The 22,253-nt window shown below is 24.3% G+C and overlaps 10 protein-coding genes across 10 annotated transcripts in view; 3 read left to right on the top strand and 7 right to left on the bottom strand.

The window, feature by feature from the left end:
- Nucleotides 1-395, bottom strand: part of DICPUDRAFT_77337 (uncharacterized protein) — a gene marked incomplete at both ends in the record, with an annotated part of 725 nt that extends 330 nt beyond the window's left edge. Inside the window, 2 exons of the mRNA XM_003286413.1 lie at nucleotides 110-233; nucleotides 324-395. Coding sequence (XP_003286461.1) covers nucleotides 110-233; nucleotides 324-395 — 196 coding nt within the window. The remainder of the gene's footprint in view (nucleotides 1-109; nucleotides 234-323) is intronic.
- A 267-nt stretch (nucleotides 396-662) lies between these two features.
- DICPUDRAFT_77338 (uncharacterized protein) lies at nucleotides 663-2,918 on the bottom strand (the record flags this gene model as incomplete). Its single annotated transcript, XM_003286414.1, has 1 exon — nucleotides 663-2,918. One exon carries the CDS (start codon nucleotides 2,916-2,918, stop codon nucleotides 663-665), a length of 2,256 nt encoding a protein of 751 aa, XP_003286462.1.
- Nucleotides 2,919-3,964: 1,046 nt separating this feature from the next.
- On the top strand, nucleotides 3,965-4,547 carry DICPUDRAFT_91715 (uncharacterized protein). Its single transcript, XM_003286394.1, has one exon. The coding sequence runs from the start codon at nucleotides 3,982-3,984 to the stop codon at nucleotides 4,321-4,323; it is 342 nt and encodes a 113-aa protein (XP_003286442.1). The 5' UTR covers nucleotides 3,965-3,981; the 3' UTR covers nucleotides 4,324-4,547.
- A 48-nt stretch (nucleotides 4,548-4,595) lies between these two features.
- On the bottom strand, nucleotides 4,596-5,975 carry DICPUDRAFT_150433 (uncharacterized protein; the record flags this gene model as incomplete). The annotated part of the gene is made up of 2 exons (XM_003286415.1): nucleotides 4,596-5,654; nucleotides 5,736-5,975. 2 exons carry the CDS (start codon nucleotides 5,973-5,975, stop codon nucleotides 4,596-4,598), a joined length of 1,299 nt encoding a protein of 432 aa, XP_003286463.1.
- An 816-nt stretch (nucleotides 5,976-6,791) lies between these two features.
- Nucleotides 6,792-9,549, bottom strand: DICPUDRAFT_150434 (replication factor C subunit; the record flags this gene model as incomplete). Its single annotated transcript, XM_003286416.1, has 3 exons — nucleotides 6,792-7,178; nucleotides 7,330-7,524; nucleotides 8,635-9,549. The coding sequence occupies 3 exons, from the start codon at nucleotides 9,547-9,549 to the stop codon at nucleotides 6,792-6,794; spliced, it is 1,497 nt and encodes a 498-aa protein (XP_003286464.1).
- Nucleotides 9,550-10,126: 577 nt separating this feature from the next.
- DICPUDRAFT_87156 (uncharacterized protein) lies at nucleotides 10,127-12,669 on the top strand (the record flags this gene model as incomplete). Its single annotated transcript, XM_003286395.1, has 3 exons — nucleotides 10,127-10,306; nucleotides 10,379-10,876; nucleotides 10,963-12,669. The coding sequence occupies 3 exons, from the start codon at nucleotides 10,127-10,129 to the stop codon at nucleotides 12,667-12,669; spliced, it is 2,385 nt and encodes a 794-aa protein (XP_003286443.1).
- A 596-nt stretch (nucleotides 12,670-13,265) lies between these two features.
- Nucleotides 13,266-14,071, bottom strand: DICPUDRAFT_77345 (uncharacterized protein; the record flags this gene model as incomplete). Its single annotated transcript, XM_003286417.1, has 3 exons — nucleotides 13,266-13,331; nucleotides 13,402-13,634; nucleotides 13,705-14,071. The coding sequence occupies 3 exons, from the start codon at nucleotides 14,069-14,071 to the stop codon at nucleotides 13,266-13,268; spliced, it is 666 nt and encodes a 221-aa protein (XP_003286465.1).
- A 583-nt stretch (nucleotides 14,072-14,654) lies between these two features.
- DICPUDRAFT_54285 (uncharacterized protein) lies at nucleotides 14,655-16,075 on the bottom strand (the record flags this gene model as incomplete). Its single annotated transcript, XM_003286418.1, has 4 exons — nucleotides 15,982-16,075; nucleotides 15,343-15,867; nucleotides 14,962-15,273; nucleotides 14,655-14,891 (listed from the first exon to the last, which is right to left on the bottom strand). The coding sequence occupies exons 1-4, from the start codon at nucleotides 16,063-16,065 to the stop codon at nucleotides 14,655-14,657; spliced, it is 1,158 nt and encodes a 385-aa protein (XP_003286466.1). The 5' UTR covers nucleotides 16,066-16,075.
- Nucleotides 16,076-16,343: 268 nt separating this feature from the next.
- DICPUDRAFT_54286 (ubiE/COQ5 methyltransferase family protein) lies at nucleotides 16,344-17,472 on the top strand (the record flags this gene model as incomplete). The annotated part of the gene is made up of 3 exons (XM_003286396.1): nucleotides 16,344-16,668; nucleotides 16,788-17,244; nucleotides 17,328-17,472. The coding sequence occupies 3 exons, from the start codon at nucleotides 16,344-16,346 to the stop codon at nucleotides 17,470-17,472; spliced, it is 927 nt and encodes a 308-aa protein (XP_003286444.1).
- A 294-nt stretch (nucleotides 17,473-17,766) lies between these two features.
- Nucleotides 17,767-20,689, bottom strand: DICPUDRAFT_150438 (uncharacterized protein; the record flags this gene model as incomplete). Its single annotated transcript, XM_003286419.1, has 3 exons — nucleotides 17,767-20,143; nucleotides 20,215-20,350; nucleotides 20,425-20,689. The coding sequence occupies 3 exons, from the start codon at nucleotides 20,687-20,689 to the stop codon at nucleotides 17,767-17,769; spliced, it is 2,778 nt and encodes a 925-aa protein (XP_003286467.1).
- Nucleotides 20,690-22,253: the final 1,564 nt, after the last annotated feature.

Consider the following 22,253-nt stretch of genomic DNA (forward strand, 5'->3'; position numbering starts at 1 on the left):
TTTTGACCAACAATTGTGACTATAAAAGTTTGATTTGAAAAAGTAACTATGATAAAACAATGTTAATATAAATATAAATGGGGTATGTATATTATATAATTAAACTTACTTGTCATTCTTTTAAATTCTTGTTTATTTGAAGTAGTAATAACATTTACATCGTGTAACATTGAAAGAATAGTAGTTGCGAATCCTTGTGAGTTATAAAATTCTTCTTGTAAAGTACCTGCAGCCTATATTTATGTATTATTAAGTTGTTATATTAATATTAAATACCTCTTTATAAAGTTATAAACCATTGTCAAACTAAATCCAATAATTACACTTAAAATTTTTCCTTCTGAATCAATAATTAATGATCCTTTGAAATCCTTTAAAATATCTTGTTCATTCATTTTGTACTATATCTATATTATATATTGTAATATTTAAAAAATAAAAAATGATATTGTCGAATTTTTAAAAAAAAAAATTGTTAAAAAAATAAAAATAAAATTAAAAAAAAAAAAAAAAAATTAAAAAAAAATAAAAATAAAAATAAAAAGAAAATTATTTAAAAAGAATTTTTTTTTATGGTAAAGATTAAACTTTAAATTAGGCCACATGATCTTTATAAATAGTATAAAGTATATTAGCGATTTACAATAAATTTTATTAATATTTTATTGAACCATATAATATTCGATAAGTTTATATTTTTTTGCCTCGAGATTGGTGTCACCACTAACTGATGTCGTCACTGATTTGTTTGATTTATTTGATTTATTTGATTTAAATTTCAAGTCTGGTAATAACTTTAAAGCCCTTGGAATTTCAATTTGATTTAAAGAAAAGTCAATTTTGAGACTGGTCAAATTTTCTTCATCATTTTTGTTATTGTTTAAGCTATTATAAAATATTAAATCTTCCTCATTATAATTCCTTTTAATTTTATAACCCATATTACTGCCATCATGAAAATTGATGTTATCACCACCGCTATTAATATTATTATTGATATTATTATTGCAAATATTGTTATTATTACTGTTATTATTATCTGTATCATTATAAATTATGTGTGACTTTGAATATTTTGAAATTAATGAAGAAATTTTCTTAAACCCACCAATTCCAATTTTATTTGAGGATAAGTTAATCATTGAAAAAGATGGGGATATACGGGTAAAAACTTTTGAAAATAGTATTGCTGATTGATTATCTATTGAGTTTGATTGTAATGATAATGATTCTATAGAGTTGGCTAGTAATGCATCTATTAAATGAGTTAAGGTGTTGATCTTGTTGAACGATAAATCTAAATGTTTTATAGTTTGATTGACACATAATGCTTTTGAAAGTTTTTTAATTGCTGAGGATCCAGAGCAATGATTATAGCTTAAATCCAAATGAGTTATTGAACTATTACTTGATAAATATTGACTTAGCCCCCTAATTACGCTTTTAGTTGCAACCATTGAAAATTTTAAATCTAAATGAGTTATTGAATTTCCAAAATCGATATCATCAGTGTTGTTGATTTTATTACCCGCTAAAATTAAAGTTTTCAGTCGAACATTACTTCTAAGACCACCCTTCATCATATAGAAACCTTGCTCATCGATTCTGTTCCCTGAGATATCTAAATATTCTATTTTGGACTCGCTTGATAACAATACCTTATTTAAATAACCTGCCGCTGTATTTGTAAATTGATTCTTTTGTAGTCCAAGTTTCTTTAAGTTTACCAATAAGTTTTTTTCCAATATATCTGATAGTAATTGCATTCCTTCGTCGCCTATACCATCCGAAATAGTGAGTGACTCTAAAGTGGTGTTAATTGATGATAAAGAACTAAAGAAATCAAATTGGCCTCTGCTATCTAAATTAATATTCTTTAATGATAATGTTTTTAAAAAACTATTATTTGTTAAATAAAAATATAAACCTTTTGGTTGATCTATTATTTTTTGTGGTGATGTATTAATTGGTGAGGAGGGTAAGGAAATAGGCACGGGAACTACTGCAGCAGTTGAGGAGGAATGATATAGTTTATATGTATGTGATAGCTGTTGGCTGGTTTTATTATTAATCCTTGAAATTGGGAATCCTTTAATGCAAAATACTGATATGTTTTGATTATATCTCGCTATGTTTTCTATAAAAGGTAGGATAACATTATTAAAATAAAACTCGCTATAGGATATTGAATTTTTGGCACCATTTATGAATGAAATTTTTGATAATGATAAATATTCACTATTTAATGATTTTACAAATATTTCTGATACATGTTTGACTGATGCTGATAAATGTATATCGGTAAAATAAATTGTTAATTCCTTTAAACATCCATGACAAACCTTTTTCCAGTATTTACAAACCTTTCTACCTGTTAAAAAATATCCCATATCCACCAATAAAAATATAATTTCTTTTTGGATAATTAAAGGTAAAGTATTTAGATTGTTTGCCGGTTGCTGTTGTTCTTGTTCTTGTTGTTGTTGTTGTTGTTGTTGTTGTAATATAGGTTTTGTTATTAATTGTAACTTTGATTTGTTATTACTATTATGAGCATTTTCAAACTTTTTATTTTGTTGCTGTGGTTTTTGATCTAAAACCAAATTATAATTATAATATTTATTAGTTGTTGATGAAGAGGTGGAATCTTGCAACTTATTTGATTTTTCATTTTCTGAGTTTGTAATCTTTAAAGTTTTTTGAATTTTATTTGGTCTATTTTCATTATTGTTATTATTATTACCATTATTACTATTATTATCATGAAATAAACTGTACTTCGGTATTAAATTACTTTGAGGTTTATTTAAATGTTCGTTGGATTTGGATACATTATAATATCTATTTGTTTTTTGTATTATTGTTGTAGTTGTAGTATTTTCATTTTGTGAACTATCAAAACTTGAACTCCTTTTCATTTTTTCTTTTTCCTTTAGTTTTTTGTGTTTATAAAAAAAAAAAAAGAAAAAAGAAAAAGAAACACCAAACTATTTATATTATATTATTATTATTAATATGTTTATTATTTATTATTGTATATATAACAAGTCAATTTGAAAATCTTCTTTTTGTTGTCTGTTTATTATATGTGTAATGTAATTGTGTGTATTATTAGAGTGGTAAATATTGTGTCGAATATATTGTTAAAAACTATTTAAAGTGTGTGTGTTTTGAGTGTGAGTAACTAAATAAAATAAAAAAAAAAATTTATACTTTTTCTGTTATGTGTGGTATTAAATTATTTTTATTATAAATTAAAAAAACATTTTAAATACAAATAATAGAATTTTATTAAAAAATTGAGATACTACTGTATTTATATTTTATATTATATGTAGTATTATATAATGTGATATCGGAAATTATTTTTGAATACAGGTGTTATAAATAATGACAACTTATTTTTAAAAAATCATTTAAAACAAAAAAAAATAAAAATAAAAATAAAAAAATAAAAAAATAAAAAATAAAAAAAATAAAAATTTAAAATAATAATTTAAATAATTAAATTTTTAATATTTATGTATTTGGTAACACACAGTACCATTTAAATATAACACTTGTTATGTTAAATTGGAAATTGATTATTATTAAATTGGTTTTTTTTTTAAAAAAAAAAAAAAAAATTATTTGGGAAATGTAATTTTTGGTTAAATAATCGAATTCAATTAATTAGTTGTCATTTTTATGAATAAAATAAAAATAAAAAAAGAAACAAATATGATTAATTAAAAAAAAAAAAAAAGATTGGAAATTTATTGTGAAAAAAACGATTTGAAATTCATTGTGAAAAAAATTTGTATGATGCCTTTTTTTATGCACACCAACAAATTTATATGTAAAAATTTAAATTATTTTTTTTTATTTTTTTTTTTTAATTTTTTTTAAAAAAAATAAAAAAAAAAACAAAATTTTTTTGAAAATTTTTTTTTTTTTTTATTTTTTTCAGTCATACCCAAACACACACAGAAATATATAAAAATGATCAGAAATACTTTTAGATTAATTTCAAACGTCAGTCGTCCAACTTTTGTTTCTGCTAAACAATCACCATTCATGAGCAGAAACTATGGTACTCTTTCAGAAAAAGAAATTACTGATCGTGTCATCAACATTATTTCAAACTATGATAAAACTCAAGGTAAAACCGTTACTCCAACCACCACTTTCAAAGAACTTGGTCTCGATAGTTTAGATGCTGCTGATATTTTAGTTGCTGTTGAAGAAGAATTCGGCATTGAAATTCCAGATGAAGATGCTGACAGAATTGCCTCAACTGCTGAAACTATCACCTACTTAAGAAAAACTCCAACTGCCAAATAAATTAATTAATTATATAATAATAACAATATCAATTTAAATGGATAGAAAAATAATTAAAAAAAAACAACACTAAATTATAACAATAGCTCCAAGTAATAATAGCAAACAACACCAACAAAAACAACAATATCTCAAGTATATATGACAGTATATAAATATAATAATAAAAAAAAATTAAAAAATTAAAAAATTAAAAAAATTTATAAAAACTACTATTTAATCATAAAATTTTATTTAATTAAATAATTAAATAATATAAAATTTTATTTTATTTATATATTTTCTTTATGTTGATAATAATTATTGTGGTAGATTATAAAATAATTTGATGTGTGGGACTCGAAACTATTATTGTTTGCCGTAACCACTATACTGTAAATACCTTTAGGTATATTTTTAATTCTTTTATTGATATATCTTAATAATACTGGTTCTGTAAATACATATTTTTTCCAATCTTTATTAACTTGACTAACATAGACATTGTAGGTAATTAAAGTTGCGGAGGATGCTAAATGCTGATTGTTTGATGTAAATGAAACTTGTATCTCCATGGTATCATTGTGTTCTGTTAATACTTGGCAACTTAAATTAAATGGTGAATTTGGTGTTAATATTGGATTACTGAATGATATATTATATACAAATGATGATGTAGGCAATACAGTGTTATGATTTTCTACAACGATATATAGATCTTCACCACTGGTATCCTTCCTAAACGATCTTGGTTTTTTCGATTGGTTTACTATAATACTTGGTACATTAGGTTCATGGTTTCTTAGATGACAGCTTTGTGAATTTCTGTAGGAGTAGTTTAAAAATTGTCGTTTTGATGTAAATAGACACACTGAGTATTTATCCGGTAACAAACCTCTTGGGTTGAAGGTTCCACTAACTACTGATTTAGATGATATTGGGCAATGATAGTATCGATACCTATAAAATCTTGAATTAGATTCGTAAAATTTGCAATTGGTATTACATGATGCATAGTGGGGATTATAAATATTGCCATTATATAGATCTAAAAAATGCAATCCAATAGGAAAGGGTGGGCACTGATTTTTTTTACAATTTAATAAGAGTGGTTCATTGGGATGATGTTTATATGATGTGGTTATTGGGTCGTATAGGAAGGTGTCAGTATGATTATTAATGTTAACATAACGTCTATATGTATAATTTTTAGAGTATAGGTTCATAAAATTTGCAAACGATTCATCGCCTGGTGCTGGTTGTCCAAAGGTAATACAATGTATACTTTTAATGTTATCTAATTTAGGCCTTGTTGTATATTCCATTGTTGCAAGTACTGATAACACCCCGCCCTTTTTTTTTAAAAATTGATTGATTATTTATTTTTAGCACACTTTTTATTTTTTATTTTATTTTAAAAATACCACACTTACCAATGAATGTCCAGTAAAATAAATGTTATAAGGTTGGTCTAGCGAAGTCATTACTCTATGTAAATGGTCAGATATGTCATTATACTCTTTCAAAAAACCCAAGTGTACTTTCCCGCAATCCAAAGTAATTCTACATTTAATTGGAATAAAGTTTAAATCCGAAATTATATCAGAAATTGATTGTGTTCCTTTAAAAGAAATCACCAAATTATTACTTAATTTAGATTCAAAAACCATCATCCTGTTTGTGTCCACTAAGACCCTCCACTCCATGCACTCATTATCTATCGAAACGAATTGGAACAGTCCTGTATAGTTTCTTTTATCATAAACAAGATCCGCGAAATACCCTAATAAACTGTCACCATCTCTATCTATAATTGAAGAAATACCAATTTTAATATATAATATTAAAATTGTAATTATAATACTTTTAAAATACATCCGAAAATTTACATAAAGTAAAATATATTAATTATTTAATAAACAAAAAATAGAATAATATTTAATAAAAAATAAAATAATAAATAATAAAATAAAAAAAAACCAATTCATTTAACAAGATTATAATAAAAATAAATTTATAAAATAGAAAAATAAATAAAATAAACATAAATATCTATTATAAAGTAATAATTATTACAATGTTTTTATTAATCCTTAAATTATTTAAATAAAATTTTTATACCATTGTTTAAACCCCCTTTTGCAAAATTAATTATTATTATAAAAAATTTACAATAATAGATTTTGTATAAAATTCTTTTTTTTTTTTTTTTAAAAAAAAACTATTTATTAAATATTATTCTATTATTTCTTTAATTTTAAAATGATGAAATAAAATTAGTTTGTTTGAAAAAAAAAAAAAATTTTAAAAAAATATAAAAATAGTATCTACAAGAAATAAAATAAAAAAAAAAAAACGATGAAATAAAATTAAACACAAAAACATAACAAAATAAAATATAACAAAAATAAAAGTAAACCCAAATAGGTTTGTGTGTACAATTGTTTGGTAATTTATATTTAATAATCCACTTAATTTGATGGGGTAGTTTATTTTTCAGAGGCAGCTTGAGCTTTCTTTTCAGCGGCCTTTCTTCTGATACCTGAGTTCTTGACTTTGGCGTCAGCGAATTTGAGTGAAGCGTAAGCGTTGAATTTCTTTTCTTCCTCAGTAACTTTACGTGGGGCTTCTGATGAAACTTTGATACCAGCTTTGACTGGGGAAACATTGAGGGTTTGGACAGCTTTGGCAACTTCTTCTTTGGTAGCTTCACCTTTCTTTGGAGCTGAAACTTTCTTTGGGAAGAGAACGAGTTTAGATTGGTAATTCTTGAGACGTTGGGCGTTTAAGGTTAATGATTGTTGTGATTTGTTGACACGACGGAAATCAACGGCAATACCAATAGTTTTGGCATATTGAGCAGTTAAACCAGCAGCCTATAAATATAATATAAATAAAACAATTAGTTTTAATTCATAACCTATTGTTTGAAACTGTAGCATTTCTTTTTTTTTTCTCTCTATTATTATTGATTATCCAATACCCTAAAAACCTAAAATCATGCTACATCTAAAATTGATTAATTACCTTTAATTCTTCTAAGGTGAAACCACGACCAGCTCTAACTTTCATGTTGTATCTGATGGATGAACCACGAACAACTGGTTTTAAGGTTGAAATTGGTCTTGGGAAGACTTTAGCAGCTTTTTCGATTCTGTTATTTCTTCTTCTGATCTTACGAGCTGGTTGGTTGAACCAGGTACGGACTCTCATGTCCCAGTGCTATTAAAAAATAAATTATTATTAATATTTTATTACATTATATACGATTTCGGTTGTATAATTAAATTTGATAATACTTTTCTGAAGTGGTCGTTAGATAAGACTTTGTTGTGGATTGGCATTCTAAATTACTAAATAATAAATAAGATTAATATTTGAAAATTGATAGATATAGATATGACGGATAATTGATAATGGATATATAGTATCTATCTCAAATATACTGATTAATCAATCCAATGTTAATCTAATGTTAATCCAACATTAATCTTTTAATCCAATAATATTAATCCAGTATTAATCCTAAAATATATGCAATTATCCATCATTATATTTATGTGTGTGGATGTCTCATACCTTCTGTGTCCTGACAAATGACTATAATAAAAATTTTTTTGATATAGACCTTGGGCTGCGCACAATTTGTTTTTTTTTTTTTGAGGTATAAAATTTTTTTTTTTTCGCCTAACGTTTTTTTCGAAATTTTTTTTTTTTTTTTTTTTTAAAAAATTTAATTTTTTTTATTTTATTTTTTAACTATTAAAATTTGATTATATAAATATAAAGCACAACAGAAAATTATTAATGGTTAGCTATTATACAAAAATTTATAAAAAAAATATATACAAATTTAATTTTTTTTTAAAATTTTAACTATTAATTTAAAAAATTTAAAATTTTTTAAACAAAAAAATTATAAAGGGGGCAAAGTTTATTTCTTAATTTATTGAATAAGGAAAATGAAAATTAACATATTTGTTAAATAAATAAAAATATAACAATATCTTTAATTATAAATAAATAATTATAATAAAAATAGTTTTTCTTTAGATATATATTCACGATTTTGATTCTCATAGCAATTCGGTTTTTTTTTTTTTTATTTTTTTTTTATTTTTTTTAATTTTAATTTTTAGATAATCGATTTTTTTAAGAAATAATTTAATATAATTAATGATCAAAATTTTTATATAAAATTTAATGATTAATTATTATATTAATCATTTAAAAATAAATTTTATTAGGTTTTTTATTTATTTATTTTTCCATTTTTTTTGAAACTATACAGAGTTTTGAGATTAAACCAGTTAGTTGTACTAAAGTATTGACACCAGTTGAAGCTCTAAGATTACAAAAACCAATTTCTTTTAAGAATTCTAATTTTTGATATTCGGGTAAAATTGTGGAGGCTTTTGTTAAACTAAATAAGGCAGAGATGATATCGATAGAGGAGAAACCTTCGTCCCAAAGTGTTTTTAAGTGTTTGTAGGCTACATTAACATTTGATTTTGAACATTGTTCGATGATGGCTCTAATAATTTTTGGATGTGGCTGATCACATACTCTATTTACATTTTCAGCATTGACTAAACCTAAACCAGAGAAAGTGGCTTGGAGATTATTTAAAGCTTGACGCATATCACCCTCAGAGGTGAATATTAAGGCTTCTAAACCATCGTCGGTGAATGGTACTTTTTCAATAGTCATAACTTCTTTTAAACGTGCAGCAATTTGAAGATTGTTTAATTTGGTGAAACGTAATACTGCACATCTTGATTGAATTGGTTCAATAATTTTGGTTGATTGATTACATGCGAATGCAAAACGTGTTGTTGAACTGTATAATTCCATAATACGTCTAAGGGCTTGTTGTGCACCAGATGTCATACTATCGACTTCATCAAGAATAATAATCTTATGTCTACCTGGTGGTAATGTAACCTTCTTTTGTGCAAATGATTTGATTTTATCTCTGACTACATCTAAAGTTCTATCGTCTGATGCATTTAATTCATATACTGCTTCTTTATAGTTTGGTCCCAATAATGCTCTCGCTAAACATAAAATTGATGTTGTTTTACCAGTTCCTGGTGGTCCACTAATAATAATATTTGGTAAATTACCATCTTTTGAAATACTTTCTAATCTGCTAACAGTTTCTTCATTACCGACAATATCTTTAATCTCAATTGGTCTATATTTCTCTACCCATGGTAATAATGGATCGATTGCTGCAGTTGCCATTTTAATAAAGTTTTATATATATTAATTTTAAAAAAAAAATTATAAAAAAATAAAAAAAAAAAAAAATAAAAATTTGAAATTTAAAATAAAAAATTTTTTTTTAAAAAAAAAAAAAAAAAAAGAGGGGGAAATATTTTTTTGAAAGTACATAAATAAATATAAATAAATAAATATGTAGATAAATAAAAAAGTAAATGAATAAAAAAAATAAATAAATAAAACTAATAATAATTATAATCTAATATATATAAATAGATTTATTCACTTGTATTAATATATAATATTTTTATTTATAATGTTTTTTTTATATTTTTTTATATTCCGGGATAGGAAATAAAAGAAATATAAAGAATAGTTTTTGTTACATTTGATTTGTAAATCAATGTTAAATATTTTTTATATAAATACAAAATTTCTTATAAAAATCTAAATTGCCAAAATTTTTTTTTATTTTTTATTTTTTTTTCAATTTTTTTTTTTAAGGTAATTTTTCAAATTATTTTTTTTTAATTTTTTTTTCATTATATATTTATTAATTATTATTAATATTAATTTACTTTAGCATTTAAATTGAACCATGTCAAATAATACGTACAGGGTCGAATATGCAGGGTCGGGAAGATCGAGTTGTAAGCATTCAAAATGCAAAAAACAAATAGAAAAAACATCATTAAGAATTGGTAAATTATATCCATCGGATAGATTCGAAACAGATGGTCAAGCTATAGATTGGTTCCATCCTAATTGTTTCTTTGAAGTTTGTATAGGTTTTTTTTTTAAAAAAAAATTAAATAAACTATACTAACAAATATTTTAAAATTAATTTTAGAAACAAAAAAATGCAAGAAAAACAACCAAAAAAGTAGATGAAATTGATGATTTAGAAGGTTTCGATGATATTAAAAAGAGTGATCAAAAATTAATTGAGGAACTGATAAATGACCACAGAGATTCAATATTAAGTAAACCAAAATCAAAATCCAAGTCTAAACCCAAAGCAAAAGAATCAAAACCAACAAAATCAGCAGCATCATCGTGGTTTGTTGATGATAGTGGTAATATTGCAAATAGTGATGATGAGGATAGCCATAAAAATAAATCGACCAGTAAACACAACCACAGTAAGAAACAAGCAGCATTTGAACCAAATGAACAGGATGATGACGATATTTTTGATGATGTTGATGCATCAAAAAGTTTAACAAGTACTGTCCAATCAACAAAAACTTCAGCTTCAACATCCAAATCAAATAAGAAACCATTTTTATTATCATCAGTTTTATCAAAGAAATGGTTTGATAGTTTAGATACAGTGTTGACACAAAATGTAAAGTATAGTTTATATTCAATGACCAAAAAATCAAAACCAACACAATGCAAAATTGATATTAATATTTTTTTTTTTTTTTACAGAAACCATTGTTTGAAGAAATTGTTGGAGAAAAAAGAAACAGTAGTTATTTACCTATTTCAAGTCAAATATTTTCAAGTTTAAATTTTGTAGGGTCACCAAAGGATTGTAAAGTTGTTTTCTTTGGTCTTTCACCAAATAATAAAAAAGAAACATCATGTGGTTTTTCATTTTGTGATGCATCTGCCGATAAATGGAAATTATATAATATTAAAGCATCAACAAAGAATTTGATAAGGGCAGCATTAATCGATCGTGGTTTTATTACTAAGGATGATACATTGGATTCGATTCAAGAGGCATTAAAAGAAGTGGACTTACCTTCAGATAATCCAAGAGATTGGTTTAAATCTACCGCTAAGCAGGGTGTGCTTTGGTTAAATTCATCATTAACAAGTGTAGAGGACGAAGATAAAGTACCAGTTAAAGTTGAAAACTATTGGAAACCAGTTGTAAACGAAATTATTAGAGCTATTTTCAATAATAAATTGGAAGAAGAAAACCCATCTCCAACTGTTGTAGTTTTATTGGGCAAACAATTATCACAATTAAAAAATGAAATCGAATTAATTCATTCCGAATTTATGGGTGCTGTACCGGTAGAATATGTAGAGGGAGTTAGTCCATTTTTAGAAACATTTTTAAATGAAAATTATTTTAAAAAGATCAATAGCTATTTAGAAACCCATGGCTCGAAACCAATTGATTGGTGGAAACCAAAAGAAGATGATGAGGAAGAGGAAGAACAAGAAGAGCAACAAGAAGAACAACACGAAGAACAACACGAAGAGGAGCAACAAGAAGAGAAAGGTATGATTCCAGAAAAAAAAATTGGAAATAAGAAATCAAATATTTTTGATCAAGATGATTTTGAAGAGGGTCCAAAAGATATTGATATGGAGGAGAAGCCAATTAAATCGAAATCGAAATCAAGCTCTCAACCATCCAATGACTTTTTATCAGACACTGCAGAGGATATTAAACCAGAGTCAAAACCAATTTGTAATTTAATTCAAGAGAATGGAGATAAAATTCAATTAAAGCTTGATGAACCCTTCACTTTAGGTAGAAATATTTTAGAAATTAAAGATAAGTTGGTTAGTAGGAACCAAGCAGTTATAAAATTTGTAAAATCATTTAGCGATACATATTGTGTAGAGCTAACTCCAAAAGGTCAAAATCCAATTCATATTGATAAAAATGGATCTTTAGAACCATTGGCCATTGATACACCAATTTATTTAAATGATGGTCAACAATTTTTATTATGTTCACAAAAATATCCATTCACTGTACAATTAATAAAACCCTCATCAACCCCAAAAAAACAAACACCAACTAAACAAGCACCAACTAAACAAACACCAACTAAACAAACACCATCGAAACAAGTCACAAAAAGAAAGTATGATGATTTTGAAGAGGAACCCCAACATAATACCAAATCAACATCGTCAACCAAAAAAGTAGCAACAGAAAGTAAACCAAAACCAAAATCAAAACCCAAAAAAAAAGATGACTTTATTGATTTTGAAGAAGAGGATGATTCTGGTGATGATTATATTCCATCTGGTTCGGACGACGACAGCGAATTTGTAGGTCTCAAACCATTTGTTAAATCTAGAAGTCAAGATAAACCTGCTTGTAAATACTGGGATACCTGTTATAGAAACAACCCACAACATTTTAAAGATTTTAGACATCCATAATTATTTACAAAATTAAAATAAAATATAACATTACACATCATTTTAATTGTATTTTTGCAAAATATCCAAAGGTTTTATTAAAAATAATAAATATTAATGTATAATAACTTTATAAATAAAAATAAAGAATGCTACACCAATTGTATATTGGTTTTTTCTTTATTCCTTATATATAAATTGATTACTATAGATAGAGAATTACATTATATTACATCATAGCTTTTTTGAAATAAAAAAATAAACTCTTAATCGATAATAATTTAATTGAAATATATATTAATTTTTTATTTTTTTTTGTCTGATTGTTTATTGTTAATTATTTTTATTATTTGAATAAAATTTGATTATTATTATAGATTTGATTGTTGCTGTTTGATGTGCTTTAATTTATTAATTGTGGGTTAAGTATTGAAGATTGTAGTTAATGAATTTGACCATTGAAACGACTTAATTATAGATTCTAGAATTTCTATCAGATTTTAATTTCTTATGGTCATATTTAATATATATTTTTGAAAAGTGTAAAGAAATCTGTTGTTTTTCAAGTTTGTTTTAATGAAAGCTTGAGTATTCTTTTATCCAAAACTATTTGGGTTCTATATTGTTGCAAATATATTGATACATGCTTTTTCTTCATATTTAACACATTTACCATCCATACACTAAATAGAAATTAAATCTTAAAATTTTATATTTTTTTATTATCTCTATATAGTTAATGAGTCTACTTACTGTTAAACCAACATTGCACGGATTAGTTAATGGAAATAATTGGGTTGTAAAAGAACAAGTATCATTTTCTTTTCCAGAGTAAATTGGGGCACAATTACCATTAACATAAACTCCACTAGAACATTCATTTGGGAATGCACAAGGTCCCAAATCACTTCTTTTTATACAAGTAGTAGTCACGGTCCCCCCGTTATAGATTGATGTACAAATGGAATCTGAATCACAGCTATCCTCTATTTAAAATTATAAAGAAAAAATAATTATTAATTTTTTTTTCAATTTTATTTTATGAAAAATACTTACCATTTCTGCACGTATTTGATGGAGGTGGCATGCATTTTGAATTTTCACATCGGTTTGAAGCACAGTTGGCTGGTCTACTGCATGGGACAGTTCCATCTAATTTTTGTGATACATATTGTAAACAAACACCAATAGTGTCATTTATCTTTGTGCATAAAAAGGAACCTGTACAGGTATCTTGAGTAATTGGTAAATTGGGATCACAGAGAGTCATTGATTGGCATTTGCCATTAAAACAATCTAAACCTGGAGCACATGAACCTTCGCAACTTTCACCTAATTTAGGACAATTGCCCAAACTGAAACATGCTCTCACATTTTTTATTCCTAATATCAAAATTATTATAGAAATAAAAATAATTTTCATTGTTATTTATTTATTTTTTTATAAAAAGTTTTATAAAAATAAATTTTAAAAAAAAAAATAGTTAAAAAGAAAAATAAATGTTAAAAAATATTCAAATTGCCAAAAAAAATTTGCTCCACAACAATTATTATAAAAAAATTAATTAATATCTGGATATTTTTTAAAAAAAAAAATTTTACTTTGTTAAAACTAAGTGCTAAAATTTGATTGATAGAAAATAAGTGCCGATTTAGAATATTTTATCGGATGTATTGAACTTGAAGTTTTGATGTCAAAAGTTTTAATTAGAGTTATATATAGAATATATTTATAAATAATAAACGAACAGATAGATAGAAAGAAAAAAACAAAAAGTTAACAAATAAAAATTTTACACCAAAGAGTTTTTTTTTTTTTTTAAAAAAAAGATATTAAATATGTTTATATTTTTTTTTATTGCTTTTAAATTTTATTAATAATTATTGATATATTTTTAATAATTTCCATTACTATTGATATTGTATTATTGATGTTGTTATTGTTACCTAAATTTTATTATTTTATTATCATAAAAAAAAAAAACAATTATATATTATATTATAGATTAACCTAAAACAATTTTGGTTTTACCACCAGCACCAGTTCTCTTCTTTAATTGTTGTTTATATTCTTTTTCATCTCTCTTTCTTTGTTGTTCTGGAGTTAATTTTGAGATTGCTTCCTTTTCTTTTAATTTCTTTTCATATTTCTTTTTTTGTAATTCTTCTTGTCTTTCTAATTTGGCTTGTTTTTCGATTTCTTCTTTGGCTTTATCTCTTAATTTATCTGCTTTTGCTTTATACTAAAAATAATAAAACATATTAATATGAAATAATAGTAATAATAATAAAAATTATTAATTTTTTTTTTACATTTTTTGGTAATTCGAGATTTGCAACAACATCGATATAGTGAATAGCCATTTTAGTTAAGAGAGCCAATTTATCCATTTCTGATTGTTTTGGGAATTTGAAAACAAATCTTAAAGCTTTTGGATATTTTGGATTTATTAAACTGTGATCAGAGAAATGCATACATTCAACAAGATTTTCATTTTGATTAATAACTTGAAGTGCTTCACTCTTTAATAATAATGATGGAAGAACTTCAGTATCGCATAATACACCAAAGCTTGAGGCTAATCCGCTAATACCTGAACCTGTATATTTTGAACAGAATAAATCCTTTAATGTAAAATAAAATGATTAATAATGATTTATTAATGCTGTTAAATGAATATTATTTTTACTTACAACATCATTGTTATCAGATTTGAATTTCTTGATTGCTTTTGATTTAACTAAAGCAAAAACTAAAGGATCCATATTTTCTTTATTAATTGCAATTTCAATGGTCATACGATCTGGATTACCATAACCAACTAAATCCATAATTACAGAGAATAAATCGTGTCTCTTTTTAAGATCTAAAGTTGCTTGAAGACCAAAACAGTTGATACGACCGGTGCAAAGGAAAGAATAGGTAGATGCGTTAACTTTGAGAATTGTGAATGTTCCTTTGTTACCTGTTTTAGCGAAATTACTGTCAAATACTGGTTGTAATTTTTTACCCCATAACTTGATTAATTCACGATTTGTGTTTTGACCAACGAAATAGTTTACTGCGTATGCAATAATAATTGAAATGAAAACAATTTCGAGTAAATAATTATTTGGTTTTCTAATAACCTTAACTTGTTCTGTTTCCATCGAGGTATCTTGTGGTGCTTCACTTCCACCATCGATATTTATTTCATTTTGTTCGAATTCTTCTGAATCCTGTATTAAAATGGTTTATAAGTTTTATTATTTATAAATTAGAGTATTTAAAATTATATGTTAGTTTATTTTTATTTTTATTATTATTTTTATTATTTTATTTTTAATTTTTACATTTTCTTGTGAAAAAGATTTTGAAACAAAACTACATATTAATACCAATAATACTAATATTATAAATTTATTAAATTTAACCATTTCTTTTTTTTTTTTCTATCCAATATTTTAATATGTAAAATATTATATAAAAAAATAAAAAATGTGATTAAATGATGATGATGAACAAACTTTAAAAAAAAAAAATTTAAAAATTTTTAAAAAAAAAAATAAAAAAAAATAAAAAAAAAAATTAATTTTTTTTCATTTTTTAAAATTTTATTTATTATTTATTTTTATTTTATTTTTTTCGTTATATATGAATAAATTTTAAATAAAGATCAGAAAATCAAATAAAAATCAAATCTCCATATTAAACAATGCTCCAAACATTAAATAGATCAGTTAGAAGAATGGGTTTATCATTTTCTAGATTTTATACAAGTACTAATAATCCAACTCCATCATCCTCATCCTCATCCTCATCACAACAACCACAAGAAAAAACACATTTTGGTTTTAAAACTGTAAATAAAGAAGATAAAGAGGATATGGTTAAAGAAGTTTTCGATAGTGTTTCATCAAAATATGATTTAATGAATGATGTTATGTCAATGGGTATTCACAGATTATGGAAAGATGAATTAATGAATACATTAAATCCAACACCAGGTTCACATCTTTTAGATGTTGCTGGTGGTACAGGTAAATAATAAATTTAAAACAATAATAATAATAATAAAACAGTCATTATAATAATAATTGTAATCATTGTAATAAACAATATAATAATAATAAAATATCTTTATATTTATAATTTTTAGGTGATGTATCATTTAGATTTTTAGATAGAATTAAAAATTCACCAAATTATTTCCCAAATATTGCATCATCATCAACATTAAAATCTTCATCATTACCATCATCAGCAACTGTATATGATATTAATCAATCAATGTTAAATGAAGGTAAAAAGAGAGGTTTAACTATGGGTTATACAGATTTAAGTGATCCATCAATTGATTGGGTTCAAGGTAATAGTGAAAATTTACCATTCAAAGATGAAACCTTTAATTGTTACACTGTCTCTTTTGGTATTAGAAATTGTACAAATATAGATCAAGTTTTAAGAGAAGCCCATAGAGTACTTAAGAAAGGTGGAAGATTTTTATGTTTAGAATTTACCCAAGTTCCAAACCCACTTTTAAGATATGCATATGACACTTATTCATTCAATGTTATTCCAGTTATGGGTCAATTAATTACTGGTGATCACGATAGGTAAATATACATATATATTCTCTTTAGGTTTTAAAATAATTAATCAACTTATTAATTATTATTATCATTATAATTATTATTAGTTATAAATATTTAGTTGAATCAATTAGACAATTCCCAAATCAAGATAAGTTTGCCCAAATGATTACCGATGCTGGTTTTAAACAAGTTACTTATAAAAATTTAACTTTTGGTGTTGTTGCAATTCATTCTGGTTTTAAATTATAATAAATAAATAATAATATAAGGTTTATAATTTTTTTTTTAAAAAAATACAAGTGTTCTCTGTGGATTTACAAATTAAAATTACATTTCCAAACTATTACATACATGATATATTTTTGTTTAAAATACATATAATAAAAAAAAAAAATCATAATCGATGGTTTTTTTTTTCTTCTTTAATTTAGTTTTATTAATTATATATTAATTAAATTTATATAAATAAAGTAAAAAAAAAAAATTAAAATATTAAATATTATTATTATTTTTGATTATTGATTAATGATTGCAATCGATTAATTAAAAGTTTAAAAGATTATTACATAAACTACAACCTAAAATAAATTCAGCAACGTGTGGATGAGCAACTTTTAATGGACATTTTTCAGGACCTTCGCATACTGGAAAAGCAGTTTTGGGTTTTTTATTGAGATAATCACCTTTTTGCTGCTTGGTATGACACTCATTACAAAAATGTGTTTTGGACCAACAATACCATTGAGATGGAGAGCAACAAAATTGACATTTCCAAATTAAATAGTCCCAACCATGGATCTTACATTCTTTTCCGTCACTACCACGGCACGAGCCACAAATCAAGTCCTCTTCATTATAACCTTCGCCACCTTCATCACAACGAGCTTGACCTGCAAAATAAAATTTCTTACATTTGAAGCACGAGTAGTAAACATAACGGTCCATTGAGTAGCCATCTGGATCTTGGTACCATTTTGATTTCTTATCCTCAATCTCTTTACATTTAGCCAAACCTTCATATGATAAACGCTCTAAAGCTTTTGATTGAATAATTTTTCTATCTTTGAGAATTGGATCTAATATTTTTTTAATAGCTGGATGTTTCATTTCTTTTTTGCAAATACTGCAATTTAAATGATGAAAAGTTATTCTTGGACCATTCTTATTGGTTAATCTTTTTTCTACACAAGAGTAATGGAACATGTGCCCACAATCTAACATTATTGATGGTGCTGATTTAAGTGATTCGATATAGCATATATTACAAAACTCATCATTGTTGAAACGATCTTTACCAACACATTCTTCATCATAGCATGGTCCACATTTTTCCTCACCCTTGACACCAATACAAAGATGACCACATTTTAATACTTTGTCGCAGCAAAGTCCTAATTTTAATTCACATTCCTCAGAGTAACAAATTTCTCTTTCCTTAATACCTGGAACGTTTGGAATGCTTGATTGGCAAAATCTACATTTTTTTGAAACTAAATATTCTGTATATTTATCACAAGTATATGAATAGTGATATGGTGTTGTCTTGCAATCTGAACAAAATTCGGTGCAGCATTTTATACATCTAAATCTAAATTCTTCTCTATGTCTTGCTGATTCTTCTGACATTAGTTTACCATCTGGTGCTAATAAATTTAATTTTAATCTTTTTTTGGTGGTTTGTTGTGGTGGTGGTGATGGTTGATTATTTGACATTAAAGTATTGGATATCAAGTTTGAAGCAGATAATAGTGATGAAATCGAAGAAAATGATGACGATGATAATGAGTTTGATAATGATGGAATTGGTGAGGTATTTGCTGTTGTATTTGCACTATTATTATTTAAATTATTATTGGAGTTGTTTAAACTAATATTATTGTTATTCATTATTGGAAGGCCATTACTGCCAATTATTGGTGGTGATAATGGTGGTTGTGCAATTTTTTCAAACACAAAATTACATGATGGACATTCAATATAGTTGTCGTTGTTATACAAAACCTTCTCTAAAGTTTTATTTAGGAATGATTCATATTCTGTTTTATCGAGAATTGATTTGATCATAAAATGTTGAATTTTTTCTGAGCAACCATCGTATAAGCATTGAACTGAATCAATACTACATTCACTATTTTCTAATTGTTCTTGAATGCCCTTTCTAAAACAGTTCTTACAAAAATTGTGTAAGCAATCATCCATGAGATATAAATTGTCGGCTGATGATTCAAATTTTTTACATAATATACAGTGTGATAACATATCTTCATCACGGTTAGCGGCGTATTGTTCCTCTTCTTCTTGTTTTAATATAAGTTTTAAGATTTCTGGATCAAGTTCTTCTTGATCTTGTTGTTGTTGTTGAATTAAGTTTAAATAATACTCTTGTTGATAAATATGAGCTTCGTTTAATGATGAAGCAGAAGATGACGACCCGCTGTTGTCACTGCCATTTTTAAACATATTCATTTGATTTTGTAATAATAGCTTTCGTTGATCATCAATGATTTGTGACATTGAAAAATGTTCATCTTTATATGAAGAGGATGGTGATGTTTTTGAACTACAATTATAACTTGTTGTGGTTGTGGTTGTTGTGTTGTTATTTTTATTATTTGTTAATTTGCCAATGCTACCACCACTATTATTTAAAACTAGCCATTCGTCAAAATTAACTTCGATGTCTTCTATAGAAAAATACTGAGCTCTAATGTGCAACTGACCAACAACTGATACACCTTTTGTGTTTGTGTTACTATTTACAATATCAATCCAATTTTCAAAAACTTGTTCTCTTTCGATACAGTCTAACGATATTGAAACTGACCCAACATAATTGTTTTTAAAAAAAAGTTCTTTATCCCAAATATAAAACGATATCATTGGATTTTGAATATTTAATCTATCTTCTTCTTTAATTTCACTAAATAATAAAAAAATATTTTATTAGTATGATATTTTTTTTAAAATTATGTAAATTATTTATGTATATACATTTCAAAGACCTCTTCCCATAAGGGATCGGTTGTGTTTTTTAATGCTCTGGTTTGAAATATTTTATCTTTATATCTAACTTCGACATATGGATCAATTTTATTTGAATTAATTTTTAAATCTCTTGCTGAAACCACTGATAAAATATTAAAAATTAATAATTAGTTTTTACTAGTTTGATTTAATTAAATTAAATTAAATTATAATTACCTGTTAAATTAACTATTTTAGTTCCTCTTGATTGTAATTGAAGATTTATATTACTATCAAAATTTATATTATTAATTTTATTATTATTTATATTATTACAACATTTATAATCTCTATAGTTACTATGGGAATGATTATGTATATTATTGTTATCACTATCACAATTATAATTTTTAAATGATAAATTATTATTTGATGTTGTTGTAGTTGTAGTGGTTGTTGTTTGTGATGGCTGTGTTGATGTCGATGAAAAAAGACTGTTCATTTTTTTTCTGTTACTGTTTGTTTTAAAATACACACTATTGTATTTTAACTACTAAAAAAAATAACTACAATAATTATAATTAATATTTAAAATTTTATAAACTGTGTTTTTTTTATCGGATTTATAAAAAAAATAAAAAAAAATAAAATTTCTGTATAATAATTGGTTTATTGTATATAATTGTTATTTTATTGTATTTAGTTCTTTCTCCCTGATTCTATCTAACTATTATATTATTATTATAATATTTACTATTTATTTTAAGAAGTTTATTATTCAATGGAGAAAGAAAAAAAATTTTAAAAAAAAAAAATTAAAAAATTAAAAAATAAAAAAAATTAAAATAAAATTAATTATTTAAAAAAAAAAAATAAAATAATTATAAACTTAAATTTAATATAAAATTTAATGTTATAATTATTTAAATATTATTATAAATTAAAAAAAAATAGATATAGTAGCAACAACAATAATCTATGTCTATTGTATTAATGTGTATTTTCTTTGGGTGAAAGTGTGTGGGTATATATTATTAGAGAAGTATATGAATATGGAATATAATATTTATTATAATATTTTATGTTTTTTTTTTTTGTATCTGTATATATGTATTTGTTGTGGTTCTCTGTGTATATATATTTGTAACTATGTATATTACTTTTTATTTTTTTTATTATTATTGTTAATCTACAAAAAAACACAAATAAAAAAAAAGAAAAAAATAAATAAAAAAATTAATTTTAAATGTGTGCTTTTGTGTGTGTTTTTTTTTTTGTTTATTTTGAAAATTTAAAAAATAAAAAATTAATTAAATTTTTTAGAAAAAAAAAGGATTGTGTGTTTTTTCGCGATAAACTGAAAATTTAATTTCTTTCTTTGTTTGTTTGTGTGCATTTACTGCATTAAATTATAATACCATTGAAAAGGAAAAACACCAAATGTAATGGTTGATCAAAAAAAAATAAAAAAATAAAACTGAAAAAAAATAAAAAAATTATTTGTACTTTTTTTAAAAAAGGTTGAAGGTTTAATTTATTACCTAGATGTTTAAATTAAACTCTTTTAAAACCATATATAATTATTGTTTTATATTTAAAAGCGTTAAAAAAAATTTAGAAAAAAAAAAAATTATTATATTTATGTATTATTATTTTAAAATAATAATATTTTTTTAAAAATAGAACCCCCCATAATTGGCATTAAGAAATTAATTTGAAAAAATAATTTTATAAAAATTTTGATGATTCTATTTTGGGGGGTTTAATTGTTATGATTCTATTTTTGATTGTTTTTTTTTTTTTTATTAAAAGGATTTAAAAATAAAAGAGTGGGGTAGTTTGTGATTTGGAGAATAATAAGTAATAAAAGCCCATTTGTATATTAACTAGTTTATAAATATAGTGTCTTTTATAAATATTTTATAGTTTGATTAATGGGGGTGTAAGATATGGTTATGAATGTCAAAAAAAAAAAAAAAAAAAAAAAAAGAAAAAAAAAAAAAAAAAAGAAAAAAAAATTAATCTTTACCATTATTAAAAAAATATAAATATGATTATTATACTAT

This window comes from Dictyostelium purpureum (assembly GCF_000190715.1).
Source record: "Dictyostelium purpureum unplaced genomic scaffold DICPUscaffold_70, whole genome shotgun sequence".
Taxonomy (NCBI): Eukaryota; Evosea; class Eumycetozoa; order Dictyosteliales; family Dictyosteliaceae; genus Dictyostelium; species Dictyostelium purpureum.

Excerpts from the sequence above, each read along its gene's own strand:
- DICPUDRAFT_91715 (XM_003286394.1), top strand. The coding sequence starts at position 3,982 with ATGATCAGAAATACTTTTAGATTAATTTCAAACGTCAGTCGTCCAACT.